The sequence below is a fragment of the Gasterosteus aculeatus genome, chromosome Y, assembly GCF_964276395.1.
Source record: "Gasterosteus aculeatus chromosome Y, fGasAcu3.hap1.1, whole genome shotgun sequence".
NCBI lineage: Eukaryota > Metazoa > Chordata > Actinopteri > Perciformes > Gasterosteidae > Gasterosteus > Gasterosteus aculeatus.
In genome coordinates, this window is record NC_135709.1 from 19,415,071 (window position 1) to 19,428,289 (window position 13,219).

The following is a 13,219-nucleotide window of genomic DNA, read 5'->3' on the forward strand; positions in this document are numbered from 1 at the left end:
AGGACAGCCTTACAGAGTCACGACGCTTCGCATCGCGTTGCTTCGCATCGCGTCGAGGTCTGTATGATCACAAAATTCAGAGTTTACCCACCTCTAATTTTACCACTACAGCACTGGTTACAAGGAACAGATTTTAAAGGGCAGGGATGGTAGATATAAACATCTACCAAATAATGAAGTCCATCATAAGAGAACATGTATCTATAACTTTAAGGTATAGGGACATGGAATTTAAGGTGAAAGACGGAACTCCTCTGCTGTACGGCGGATCAACAGGCAGATTTAGTTAACCAAGCGCTGATATTAATGCTTTACTAACCCAGTATGGCGGTTTAGGTGCTTTTAAAGGACTAACTATGCATCAAGCACACTCACGCACACTAAAAGAAGAAACATGAGAACATCTGCTCCAGGAGGTCCTCTAAGAGTTGTAATATCCACACAAAGGGCACAACTGAGGTCTTTTTATTCCAGTGACAAATATTTTAACAATGCATGCCGCTTTTGGGAAAGATTATGATGCACCAGGGGGTAATGTAAGTACAGAACCTCCTCTGTCTCTCTCTCTCTGACACACACACACGCACACAATTGTCACACTGACCTTGTTTTCCACAGGCACAGACACAGAGAGGAATACATGGCTGTGTGTCTCCTACAGGCGCTCACCCAGGCCTGCTCAACTCTTACATTAAAACTTTATTATTTGTGTCTCATTTGTTTCCATATAGTTTATGATTAACAGCTGAATTAGATAAAAAAATCTAAAAGCGAACAAATAAATAAAGTAACCAACATGTCCATGCTAGGAGGAAGGTTTTGAGTTTGTTTGCACAGTGTGCGCGCGTTCTTGGTAATAAAAGCATATATGTCTTTATTTAGAAATGGTACTGGGAGTCATAAATTATTCAATTTGTGTATTCATGAATGCAGTGTTCCTAATTGTTTGAACATATGTGTGGTTTAAAAAAAAAAAAAAACGTATAAACTTTATATGACATGGCAAGTTTTGGCCACTTTTGTCCAACTCTGTGGACATTTCAGCCTCACTGTACTGTAACGGAGCCATCTGCTCTGGTTCCTGCTGGCAGTCATCAGAGTGAGGGGAGAGGCTCTGTACAGTAAAGCTTAATAAATCTGGGTGGCTTGACCAGTAATAACAGCCTCTGCAACAACACATGAGGACTGCAATAAAATGATTGTAACTCAATCTTTTTGTATGCCCTCTCTTGCATGACATTCAAACACTCACAGGTACAGTATGGATAAAGTATAAAGGCAGGAAATGGCAGTCTGTCTTTTTATCAGTTACTCTGAAGTGAATCATAAGTCTTTTGAATAGATGGGAATTCTTTGTGAAATTGGCCTCACAAACAGATAAGAGGAAAATAAAACTGTAACTGTAAAGTAAAGCTACAACCTGCCAAATTATATTTTTGATTACACAGGCCCTGAAAAAGTGATCATGTTAAATGAAAATCAGATTTATTAGTCACATTATGGCTCTAGGGTAGGATTTATGTCTTTCTCTCTGCTAGCACAGATAGTCATAATCAGAGAAATGTCTGGGTTGGTATTAAAAGAGACATCAGGAAGTGAGAACTGCAAAGAAAAACTAAATGACAAAGAATAAAATAGCATCAGCTGATTAGAAAAACAGAAAGAGAAGGTTATGAAGCTAAGGAACAAGAGACTATTCGCCTTGAGAGGCTGACGCAGCACTGACTCCACGAACCTCATCCAGCCAGGCGTCGGGGTGTTTTGTGTTTTGTTTGTGTGCGTGTGTGTGTGTCTGCATCTGGGCAGAAAGGGACACTGGGGTGTGAGTCATCCAGTAGTGATTGAATTAGCTGAACTTTGGCTGAACACTCAAAAGTGAAAAGAGGAACACGTAGGAAAAAGGGAATGCATCACGTTCCCCCAGCTGGTAAACCCATCTCGGAGAGAGACAGGCTGACAGTAGGATTATTTTAAAAAATCCTTCTGCTTTATAACAGAAACAAGAGCAAACATCCTCTTTGTTATGTGCACACATATCTCACAATATTTCTTACAGTTACCTAATGGCAATTTTGTCCAAAACAAACGTTATAGTTCCAGAATCTTATCGCAAGTTTTATCTCGTGGTTTCTCGCGGTGAGGTTGTGATCAGTCATGATGGAGAAAACACAGTGGAAAGAAAGCATTAAATGTGTTTGGGACGATTGAGAAAAAGAAAGAAAATGTTGACTTTATGTTAAAAAAAGAAGGGCTGACGATTTCAACAAATGTCTCAAATTCAACCATGAACCATTTTGTGGGTGAACTGCTAGTGTAAACCCACACTCATTCACAACTAGGTCACAAGTACGAAACTTAAACGGAAACCACTGAGGTCGCTGCACAAACAGGCCTGTTGCCATAGCAGTTAGGAAGTGCTTTCTCCCTGTCATGGTGAAGGTTGTCTGTTTAAAATATGTCTTTAAGTCTTTTTTTAAGGTTAGACAGTCAAAAATAAATCTGTCAGGACGCGGTTACATCAGTATATTAATGTATGTTCTTTTTTCCGTTCAAATGTGGTTTCACAGTTTGTAAAACACTTGGCAGATGTTAGATGACTCAATTGCTGTATTTACATACTACTTTTGGAATTTATGCAAATCGACAGAGCAGGGTAAGTATGACTTTACTCTGACTTTTGGGTTTCTCGTACTTGTATGTGCACTGCATGCACATTTGTTTCCTGCATGGTGGAAGCTCTGAAGTTAGCTCTTAGTCATTACACTCCTAAATTATGAGAAATCCATACAGATGTTACCCCCAACTCCCACGTGTTTGTGAATTAAAGCTCATCCTGCGGTCCTTTTCTTTTGTGTGTCCTTTCCAGTAAGCCTGCATGGTAATATTCCAGTAAGCCTGCTCTGGTAATATGTTGGCAACTTAGGTCCTTAACTTCATACAACGTGGATTGAACCCAAAGAGATGTAGAGAAGAAAGACGTGTGCTGCCTGAAATAGGCACAGCATCTGAGGAGACACCGTGAAACTATAAAGTTTTGGTGAGCCGATTTAACAGAAGGGTGGTGGATTAGGAGATGCACTGATCCGTCAACAATAAGCAGATTACTCGTCATCTCAAAGAATGCCCGGGATGTTCAGTCTGGGAAAATAGCAGATAATAGAGGTGAAGTGTTGTGATCAAAGGGATGAATTAATGATATTCTCTTAAGGGTGGTCTGCAAACTGTTCTTGTATTGTTAGAGAAATAATTTTTGAAGGACACTAGTCACAAGTAATCACAAAGGCCAGACAGCAGACACAGAGCAGCGCTAGTTTTGGGACCACCATCATGAATAAAAGTAAAAAGCAATGCTGCTTTTACCTCTGATTTACCGACTAGTCTTGCAGGATCTATTGGTGGGGGATTTTCAGTGTGTCAATCATGACATCATTGCGCTCATCAATCATGATGAGCGCAATGAAAGTGAATTCAATTGCCTTAAAATCCAAATCATTCATGGTGCTGCTTACTGGAAGGTAACGGGGTAAAGTATGTTAAAGGGCCACAGCCATAGCTGTGTAGTTAAACCTATAGGTTAAAACTCCAGCAAACCATATTCATCATATTCCAGTGTTCAAATAAATTAAAATATCACAACAACATTTAGGAATATATGAGTTGGGATGTTGGGATCAGGCGAAATAAAAAAATCACTCACTTTTACAGGCGTTTTTCAGCCATGCACAAACACCCTCGACATGTTTATTTGTGTGTGTGGGGGGGGGGGGGAGGGGGGAGGATGCCTCTCTATCCACACCCCGCCCTTCACTCGAGGAGTCCCCGCTCGTGTTTTCAGCAAATGAAGGCAGAAGAAGAAGGAGGAGGAGGAGCCTTCACGTGACGTCACTCCATCCCTCCCACCCATGTTAAATTTACATTTTCTATGGGTCCTGACTGAGTGAGCGTGTGCGTGCGCGCACTACAGTTAGTTCACCAAACCAGAGTCTGGCGGACACACCTCGAGCCGTGAAGTGACCCCGAGACCCGCCGATGAAGCCGGAACCACTTTGCCATTTTAAATATTAAACAACTCGAGTTGGAGAAGTCGGGTCGAGGTCGACTTTGAGGTAAGGTGTGTACGTGTGTGTCTGGAGCGCGCGCGCGCGCGCGTGTGTATGTGTGTGTGTTTTTTCCTCCACCACTAACAAAAGCAGCACGTTTCAACTGTTTTCTTCTCGTGTCGGCAAAAGCAGCAGCTTTTAGTTGTTTTAAACTGAAAAAGTGACGACGAAAAGAAAAGACAGAGGAGAGAGAGAGAGAGAGAGAGAGAGAGAGAGAGAGAGAGAGAGAGAGAGAGAGAGAGAGGTGAGATTGCAACAAAAAAAAGATACAAACTGACGGTGAGGAAACAACACGTTGAGGCTGTTGTTCAGCGTGGACACACTTGGAAGGACACTATTCATGTCACTCAATGCTCCCGTACGCTCGGACAAGAAACAAATCAGTGTGTACTGTTACTGGGGTTCGGAGGGAATGATACCGGTGTTTATGGTGCATGTTGTGTTCACGCGTGTTAATACAGTTGGCAGCATCTGCAAAAAAAATTGTGTAAAAGTATGAAACCACGCTCTTGTTTTTATACAATATTCATCCATCCCAACATCAGAGTGCTTTACGAGCTGTACAACTGTGCTATTGTCTTATGTTCTGCCACAGTTAATAGAAAATAGGGTAAACTTAAGTTTAACTTCCAAGACAACGTATTGTGCAAACCATATTGTATGGATGACTTGTATCTGAGGCCCTCGTGTGTGTGAGTAGGACTTGTATGACTGCTGGCTTGTGTGTGTGTGTGTGTGTGTGTGTGTGTGTGTGTGTGTGTGTGTGTGTGTGTGTGTGTGTTGAAGCACATGGCCTCAGTCAGAGCTGACACACTGGCCACTGCTGTCACCAGCCTCAAACCCCACCTGGCATGTCACGAGCTGTGTGTGTGTCTGTGTATGTGTGTGTGTTTGCGTGTGTCACATTTCTGACTGTGGTAGTTCAACTGTGGTTTGTCACGTGGCTGCAGTGAGGGGAGAAGGTGGCATGAATGAGTGTGTTCTAGGCGTCGAGGGTGTGCAGGGAGGGGAAGGTGTCTCGCACACGTGTGAGTCGTTTAGAACAGAGCTTCGGTTAAACCATTTACATCTGTTCTCTGATATTTGAACCCCCCCACCCACCGTCCCTCCAAATCTCGTGTTTCTCTCTCCCGCTGTCTTCTTCTCCCTCCTGAAAAGGCTGATGCTGTCACCGCGCGTGTGGGTGTGTTTGTGCTTTTGTGGGTGTTGCAACTGGAAGGCTCTCTGAATTATGATCACACTCAAAGGCCTTTAAAAAAAAATGTTAATGAAATGTCTGAGTTTCCATCCAATAATAGCACGAGTCCATATGTGGTTCTGGTGCAATTTCTCAGATGTATCATTTGAAGAGTCTGAGTCCATGTTAAGGCCTGGAGCTGACCTCAAGAAAAGCAAGGTATTTAGGTCAGGAATGTGTGTGTGTGCGCGTGTGTGTGTGTGTGTGTGTGTGTGTGTGTGTGTGTGCGCGCGCGCGCGCGCGCGCGTGTGTGTGTGTGTGTGTGTGTGTGTGTGTGCGCGCGTGCGCGCCCGGGAGGGTTAAATGGCTGCCACATGCATGTTGACAGTGTTATCTCCTACAGTCCTGCTGCTCCTTCTTATTAGGAGGTTCTCCTTTGTTTACACGCTGGTACAGAAAACCCCAATAACAAGTGTTACCTTGAGCAACCAGACAATCCACAGACACACGGGGCAGGAGGCTGATCATCACACACACACACACACACACACACACACACACACACACACACAAGAGTCTTTGTTTTATCTGGCTCTATGTCCTATGCTTCACAAGACCCAAAATGCTCAGTGTGTATATGCATATTTTTAGCTGGGATAGTAGGCAATCATGTGGTTCCAAAAACCTGCACACATGCGGATTATCAGGCTGTGACGGGGACTTGGCGCCGTTCTTCTGACGTACATTACCATTTGTGTTGTAATACAGCGGGATCATGTATCGAGAAAGAAAGTCAATTCCCTGAATCGTGACATCATGATATAAAACCATGTCAACAAAAGCACAATTTAAAAACAGATCCTTTGTCTGTGGTTGCATCACTTGGATTTACATTGCATCATATGTAATATGATTCCAATGATCAAGTCTCTTAACAAAAACAACCAAATCTAAAAGATTATTAAAACAAGCACCAATATCATTGATGGATCTGTGGTTTGTTCTGAAGTGAATTTATGTGACCATGGATTAGTAATTCCCATGCTCGTAATGGCAGTCTTTGTCTCAGGGAGGTGACCCAGCTGAGGGAAACCCTGGGTCAACTCGACATATTCTTTAGCTAGATATTTTCTGGTTTTAGTTATAAACTCTACACTCAAACCTTTTTGTGAGGCAAATTTACTTGCATGTTGTCGTTTTTGTACAGACAAAACTGAACACTGCTGTATTTGTTTTGTTGGAGTAAAGCCTGGTTCATGGTTATGCGTTTTTGTGCTTTTTTTTACCAATTTCTCTAGCGTCAAAAGCTACGCAAGCCTCACGCAGCCTGCAAGGCTATGTTTGGTCTGCTGACTACATCCTTTACAGAGTCTCACATTTCCGGTTTCATAGCATAATACCGCCATTTTTTAAAAGAAGATTTTTGAAGAGAGAATGAATCTGATTGAAGAGATTTTGTCGAAAGAAATCCGGAAATATGACCACTTAACCACACAAGCAGTCATTGGCGGACTATACGGATCTCCGCAAAAGTCGGATTGGCGGTCGAGGGGTTGAACAAAGTTGTGGAGGACTTTGGGTCCTTCAAGGTGTATGTGGACAACAAGACCGGGTAAATAAACAAACCAACGACTTCCACACACACAAAGACGTCATTCTCTAGGTCGTCTTCAACAAAAAACAAAAACGTTCCTCCACCTATTGTTCTGGCGGTGAATTGCTCTGCAACACGCGCAAACCCTTTGAGAACCATGAACTAAAACGAGTTCATCGACACAACTGTGTGAAAAGCCTCAGAAACATGCCAGAGCCGTGAGAAAAAAAAGGTATATGAAGAGAGAAAATTTGAGTCAACATAAACTAACTTTTTCCCCCATGCAGACTTGTAGTGGACGGAGTGCAGCTGTGTTTACTAAAACCAGAAGCACCTCCGTCTTGGTGCAGAGACCCTGTGAAACGCTACGCTTACATGGCGCTTTACAGGGGAAAAGACTCTTTGCAAGAAGGTAGTCTTCCACCGAGAGAGAACAAACTGCCAGCCTTCTTTTGCAAACGGCTCTGTTGTCTGTTCTGAATGTTAGATGTAGCCACGCCCCCTGATTTGCATATAAGAACGTGAAATGTAAAACGGCATTATGAAATAAGTCTCTGGAAATGAAAAACGGCCTTATGAAATAAAAGACTCTGGAAATGAAAAGTGGCTTTATGAAATAAAAGTACCATGAAATGAAAAGTGGCATTATGAAATAAAAGTACCATGAAATGAAAAGTGCCATTATGAAATAAAAGTACCATGAAATAATTAAATGTATTTAATATTTATATATTTATTGCATTATGAAATAAAAGTACCATGAAATAATTAAAGGTATTTAATATTTATGTATTGTATGTATTATTGCCTCATTTATTTATTTCATGATGTATTTCAAATGCATATTTCATGTATTTACGTATTTATTCATTTATTTAATTTTGACTAAAATGGCATTCCATAGTGACGGTGCTCCAGAAGGGAAAAGCAGCAGTAAAGCACAAAGCTTTGAATGTGTAACTGTAGCAGACAGCAGAGCCGTAAAAAAGACTCCTCCTCCTTCATGAGCGAATGCCACTTCACGCTGCTGAGCAAGACCGAACCGCTGTGGCTCTTTTAACTGTATGGCTTTTACCCCACCATGGAGGCAATAATCGGAACTTCATTTTAAAGGGCTTGGCATGTGTGAGCATTGGGCACATGTTTACATCTCAGTGAGGACGAGCCACTTGCAACACGCGTGTGCTCCGTCTCGTTGGGCGTGTCTTCGTAGCGAAACTGCGTCAGCCCAGCTGTTCTCAAAGGGCCTATACATATAAATACAGCACCATGTGTCTGTGTCAGCTGTGAGAGAGTATAGAACAGCCTTTTGTATTTGACTGAGAGGTGCGACACCAATCTGTGGCGCCTCAGATTGTCAGCACATGTGTTCAGAATTTGGTTGGCGTAAGCGCTTTGATTTTTAACCTATTTTTAAGGAGAAATGCAAATCATTCTCACTCAGTGTTAGTGGAGGAATATATATGTGTGTATATATGTGTGTGTGCGTGTGTGTGCACTTTCATCACATTCCCGCTGCGTGACTCAAAAGTGGTGTCTGTGTCTTTTTTTTTTTCAATGCAGCCCATTCACTGTGTAATCTGCCCCAGCCTGTGGCTCACAATGCGTGGCGACAGGACGGCGCATGAGCCACCGCGGTAAATACCTTCAGTCAGTGGGGTGTATGAGTTGTCAACACTTGCATGTTTTAAGTCAAAAGGGGGACATCACAGTACAACCTGTTCAATTTGGGATTATCTTCTTTCCGGTTTGAAAAGCAAAATGTTTAATCTTCATCCAAAGACGTTGGGTTATGTCAACCGACACGTGTGCAGCTGCTGTTGTGATCGATTCTCAAAGGCCAGATATGGAAGCAGTGAAACTGTCATTCAATCTAACAAAAGAAAAACGGCAGTGTTCAGTGTTGCTGTATCGCTGTTAAAAAAAGCTCCCAAAAAGGTGTACAATTGGAAAGTTTAGAACTTCTCTAAAGCGTATGAGAGGGTCTTCCCAGTGTTTTTATAGTGGAGGTGGTCCGCTCCCCCCAAATCAAAGACCTGCTCCATGACACACGTTTATGAAAGAAAGTGGTTTTCACGCAGTATTTCAGTGCAGGTGAGTGTGGCTTTTCATAGGGCCAGATGTCCCGGTGTGTTTCCGTCTGTAGGGGTTATGACACATGTTTCTGCACAGCATATGAGAAGTTGTCTTGCAACGGTTCCTCTATTTCATTATTCCAAATGAAGACATCTGTTTAAAAAAAATAATTAAAGGGTTGTTTTAACCAACATGTATAATTAACAATAAACATATTTTATTCGGATTGACTGGATTTGTTTCTGAAGAGAACTGCTGCTTCCCAAATACCACAAGAAATATCAAAGCTGTTTATGCTGTGTGTATACACGTTAACACCAATATGTCTGTAATTAACTAATCCATCAAGATCTGCTGGTTATTGATATTTACTCCCTGTGAAGGGAGAAAATGTTTTCACCCCAATCATTGGGCAGCCAGAGAGATAAAGAAAAGAGCCGCGTCAATTCAGATGTTTTAAAAAAATATATATATATATATATATTACTCCTGGCATCAAGGCGCAGTAATGAGTTTGGGTGTTTACTTTTCATTATGACATCATACAGAGCAACAATGCTCCCACAATGACATCTGGTTTTTAAACACACACACACACACCGCTTACACCTCCCTCACACGTGTTTTTCTTTTTTTGGGCTGTTTGTTTATGGACCCCATGCAGCACGCATGAACCCTGATTGTAGATTCCCACAGTCCCGCACCGCCCCTGTGACATCATCACATTGTTGGTGCTTTCAGCGGTCGGTGAAAGATGAGGCCCCAGAACTCCCCAGCTCCTCTTCTCCTCTCGCTCAGAAGGCAGGAAATACGAAACAGATTTCAACCCCCCCCCCCCCCCCCCCCCCCAAACTCCGGAGTGTACATTGAGGAACCATTTCCCTCTTCGCTGTGTCCTCCACAGCGTCTCATAATTAAGTCCTCTTTACCCGAATACTGAGAATGTTAAATTCTTAGTTATTTGACTAAATGCCACACAATGAAGTCTAGTCACTCTATTGTGTTCTGTGTGTAAGTATACATTTGAACTATAGTGACCGCTTTGTGTCCAGGCTGATTGGCTGCTTCTTTCTGTAGTACTGCTGCAGGTTAGTTATTGCTTGCGCACACATTTTTTTATACTGGCTTCGGTTGTGTCTGAATGACAAAGACGGTGGTTCTGCCCTTTGATTAAGTTCTCTTCCGTGCGTCTGTACATCACCGCGCTGTCCACCGTGATTCATGTCGTTGTCACCAGTGGAGGCTCACAAAATGACCACGTACATGCGGACGGCCATCCGGGAAATGAGCTCATTGTCGCTGCTGGGCCCCCCCCAACTCTCCTTCGCCTCCTCTGTCACTTTCTCTCATGCGCACACACACACCTCGCCCTCCCCCAATTGCCCCACAGCTGTCAGTTAAAAGCTTGTGTGTGTTTTAATTAGGGCGTCCACTAGTTATGGCTGAATGGCCGCTTCATTTAGAGGCGCGCTAGGAGACTGTTCAGATCTGTCCAGCTTGTAACACGCAGTGACGGGGAGGGAGGGAGGGAGGGGGGTGGGTGTGTGAGGGAGAAAGAACTGGGTGTGGGGGATGCTTAAGGGGTATTGATGACGCAATTTCCCCCGAGGGGTGGACCTCCCATCTGTGAGTGGAATAGACTGGATCTTGCCACAAAAAACAAGATCCACAGAGAGCAGCTAGAGGAGCGATGTGGGACAAGAGCGCATATGGGGTTTGAGGTTTTAAGACAATGTTAAGACATTTCTTTAGAAATGGACTGTGACTCAAAGCTAGCAGAGCTCATTGTTTTGTTATGTATGTCAGAATATGGGGAATTTATGCCTCTTTGGGGAGTTTCTGCTAGCGTGTCCGTGCTCCAAAACCGCAACTAGCGAAAGTCTAGTTTAGTTTGCAACATGTGCTCACTGAGATTCCAGGCAGAAATGTCTTCCTCATTTAAATAATGAAGTCCTTTTCTTAATGCTAGTGTCCATGAACAGCATACATATATCGATTTGGATAGTGAAATGCTGACGCGTCGTTCTTCATAAGACTGAGCACCTTCTGTGCACCACAGTGGAGAACAAACCCCGATGACGGAGTGGATGTCGCCGGCCGTGTGTTCACGACCAATGACGGCGAACGTCCCGCCCCGTGCAGAGCTCTGGATGGTCTGTGCCCGTATCCTGCAGGAGGACGGAGGATGGCGGGGGGGGGAGGGGGAGGAAGAGTCAGATGGTGAAGCAGGCCACCAGCTGCTCTCCTTGCCTTATTTTCTCTCAAAGGGGTCTGCGGCAAAAAAATATGGTTGCTGTTGAGTCACATGACCTGGGTTCTCTAAACCCCCCCCCACACACACACGTCCTGTGCTCTTCACAGTTGGGTCAGATGAAGGAGAGGTCTTTTCAAGCGTGCATGTCGAGCTCGTTAGCCTGTAGATGTTCTTCTGTGTTTTGCAGCTTGTCTTGTAAACCAAGTGGCACAGAGGGAGTCGTTTGCTCTGTGCCACGGCCCTGTAGACAACACAGAGCTGAGGGGGTCTGCGTAGTCGGGTGGTAATTCACTTTGGACTTGCCACTACAAGCAACACCTTTCACATGACACATAGCAATTTGGTCCATTATTTGTACTATTACTTCTTTTTTGGGCTCTCTGTGTTAGCTGGCAGCAGCTTCTTCCTGTCCCTGAATGCTGTGTCAGGGCGGATGGCCGGTCTCCATGGCGACTTGGAGAAGATGACAGTTGAGGGGGAAATTGAGAAATCGGTCGGTGTCATGAATGTGTGTTGGTTGTCCAACGTGGTCACTCTTATTTCTCAACTATAAGTAATTTGATCAGCTGTGATGCAACCTGCCACTGTGGGTTCCTCTCACTCTCTCTCACACACACACACCACTGCAGACATGTTTGCCAACCACATTTGTCCATCTACTTTTTTTAAATATATATAATATATTTTGGCAGCTTTTTTTTGTTTTTGTTTTTTGTTGTTGTGTGTGTTACTGTGAGTGGTATATTATTCAAAATGTTTTGGTGGATTTTGATATTTCTTTAAACTGCAAGATTATAAACATCCTTTCACAGCATGTGAGGTCAGTCATGAGGATAAGGGGGAGAGCGTAAAGTCTTCAACACCATCTCCTTCTCTCTTTGTTTCTTTTACTACTAGATGCATCTTTGATTGACAAGTTAAGTGTCCATCGACGCATCTGACCCACTTTCTTTTCAATGTTTTTACCAACTTTCGTCTCATTTCATCCTGGAATGCTTTGCATCCTGGACGTTCAGAACACCGTTACATGTGTGGGTGTGTCTGCTGCTCTAAGGGTATGTTTCCACAACCAATAAACAAACAGTTTTAATGGGATTCCTTGAAGTTTTGCCCCGAAAGCTGTGTAACCATATCCACACGCTGACGTGCTGGGAGGTTTGCTTCCACAGAATACAATGTGCAACATTCCAGATATTGATGCATAAAATCTGTGGTATTTGTTGGAGTGGCTGGTCGCCACATCACTGTTGTACCGATCTGAAGCCCACACATAGCAAGACGTGTGTGAAAGGACAGATTGTGATGCATTGAATGCCGTCCACTATCCGACCCACATTGGAGCATTTTAAGTTGTCTATTCGTCTTAAGGTGTTGGAACGTTTTTATCTGAGTAGTGTAAGATGTTCTTTTATATACTCTCTTAAACCTATAGAGCCCCCCTCTGGAATGCATGAGTGTCGCCCTCCTGTGGTGTCTTTAAATCATTGCAGAGACCCTCTGCACGTATGTTTTGCTTTTGAGGACACACTCCCACCCCCCACCTTTTTTGTATTTTGCACGTGCGGTAAAATGCGACTCTGATGCCTGAGACCCACTCACAGGCATGTGAGGACGTGATTGTTTATAAATATGACTCATTCCTCAGACGGAGGGGGGGGGTTGATCTATGTGACCACTATTTAATTAGAGTGAATTTTGTGTGTGACGTCCTTTCCTAATATGAGAGTATATTACACGGTAAACAAGACTTTTCATAAGTTGCTTATAAACTCTTGGTCTCAAGATGTACATTTAGAGTGCGTGGGAGGGAGTAGGTGAGGGACAGAGGAGGGGGAGAGAGAGGGACAGTGTGTGCGTAGCTATAAAGCAGACTCTGATCTCCAAGCAGCTCAGTAGCAGACAGCTGTACAGGACAGGACAGTGCTTTTTGATCGCTTTTTCTGGAAAATACATTCAAGATCAAACTATCAGAGATGACGACCGTGTTCAGATACGCCGTCTTTCCTCACCTGCAGGGT

The 13,219-nt window shown here is 43.4% G+C and overlaps 1 protein-coding gene across 3 annotated transcripts in view; it reads left to right on the plus strand.

The window, feature by feature from the left end:
- Nucleotides 1-3,917: 3,917 nt before the first annotated feature.
- The window catches only part of LOC120812436 (protein FAM107B-like), a 45,673-nt gene continuing 36,371 nt past the window's right edge, over nt 3,918-13,219 (plus strand). Inside the window, exon 1 of one of the 3 annotated variants that reach the window (XM_040168372.2) lies at nt 3,918-4,106. Coding sequence is in view for 1 of the 3 variants with exons in the window: in XM_040168371.2 (XP_040024305.1) it covers nt 13,175-13,217 (43 nt within the window). In the remaining 2 variants the exon portion in view is untranslated. Of the gene's footprint in view, nt 4,112-13,080; nt 13,218-13,219 lie in introns of those variants that run through there. The other 2 variants (XM_078097715.1, XM_040168371.2) reach the window with 2 other exon arrangements.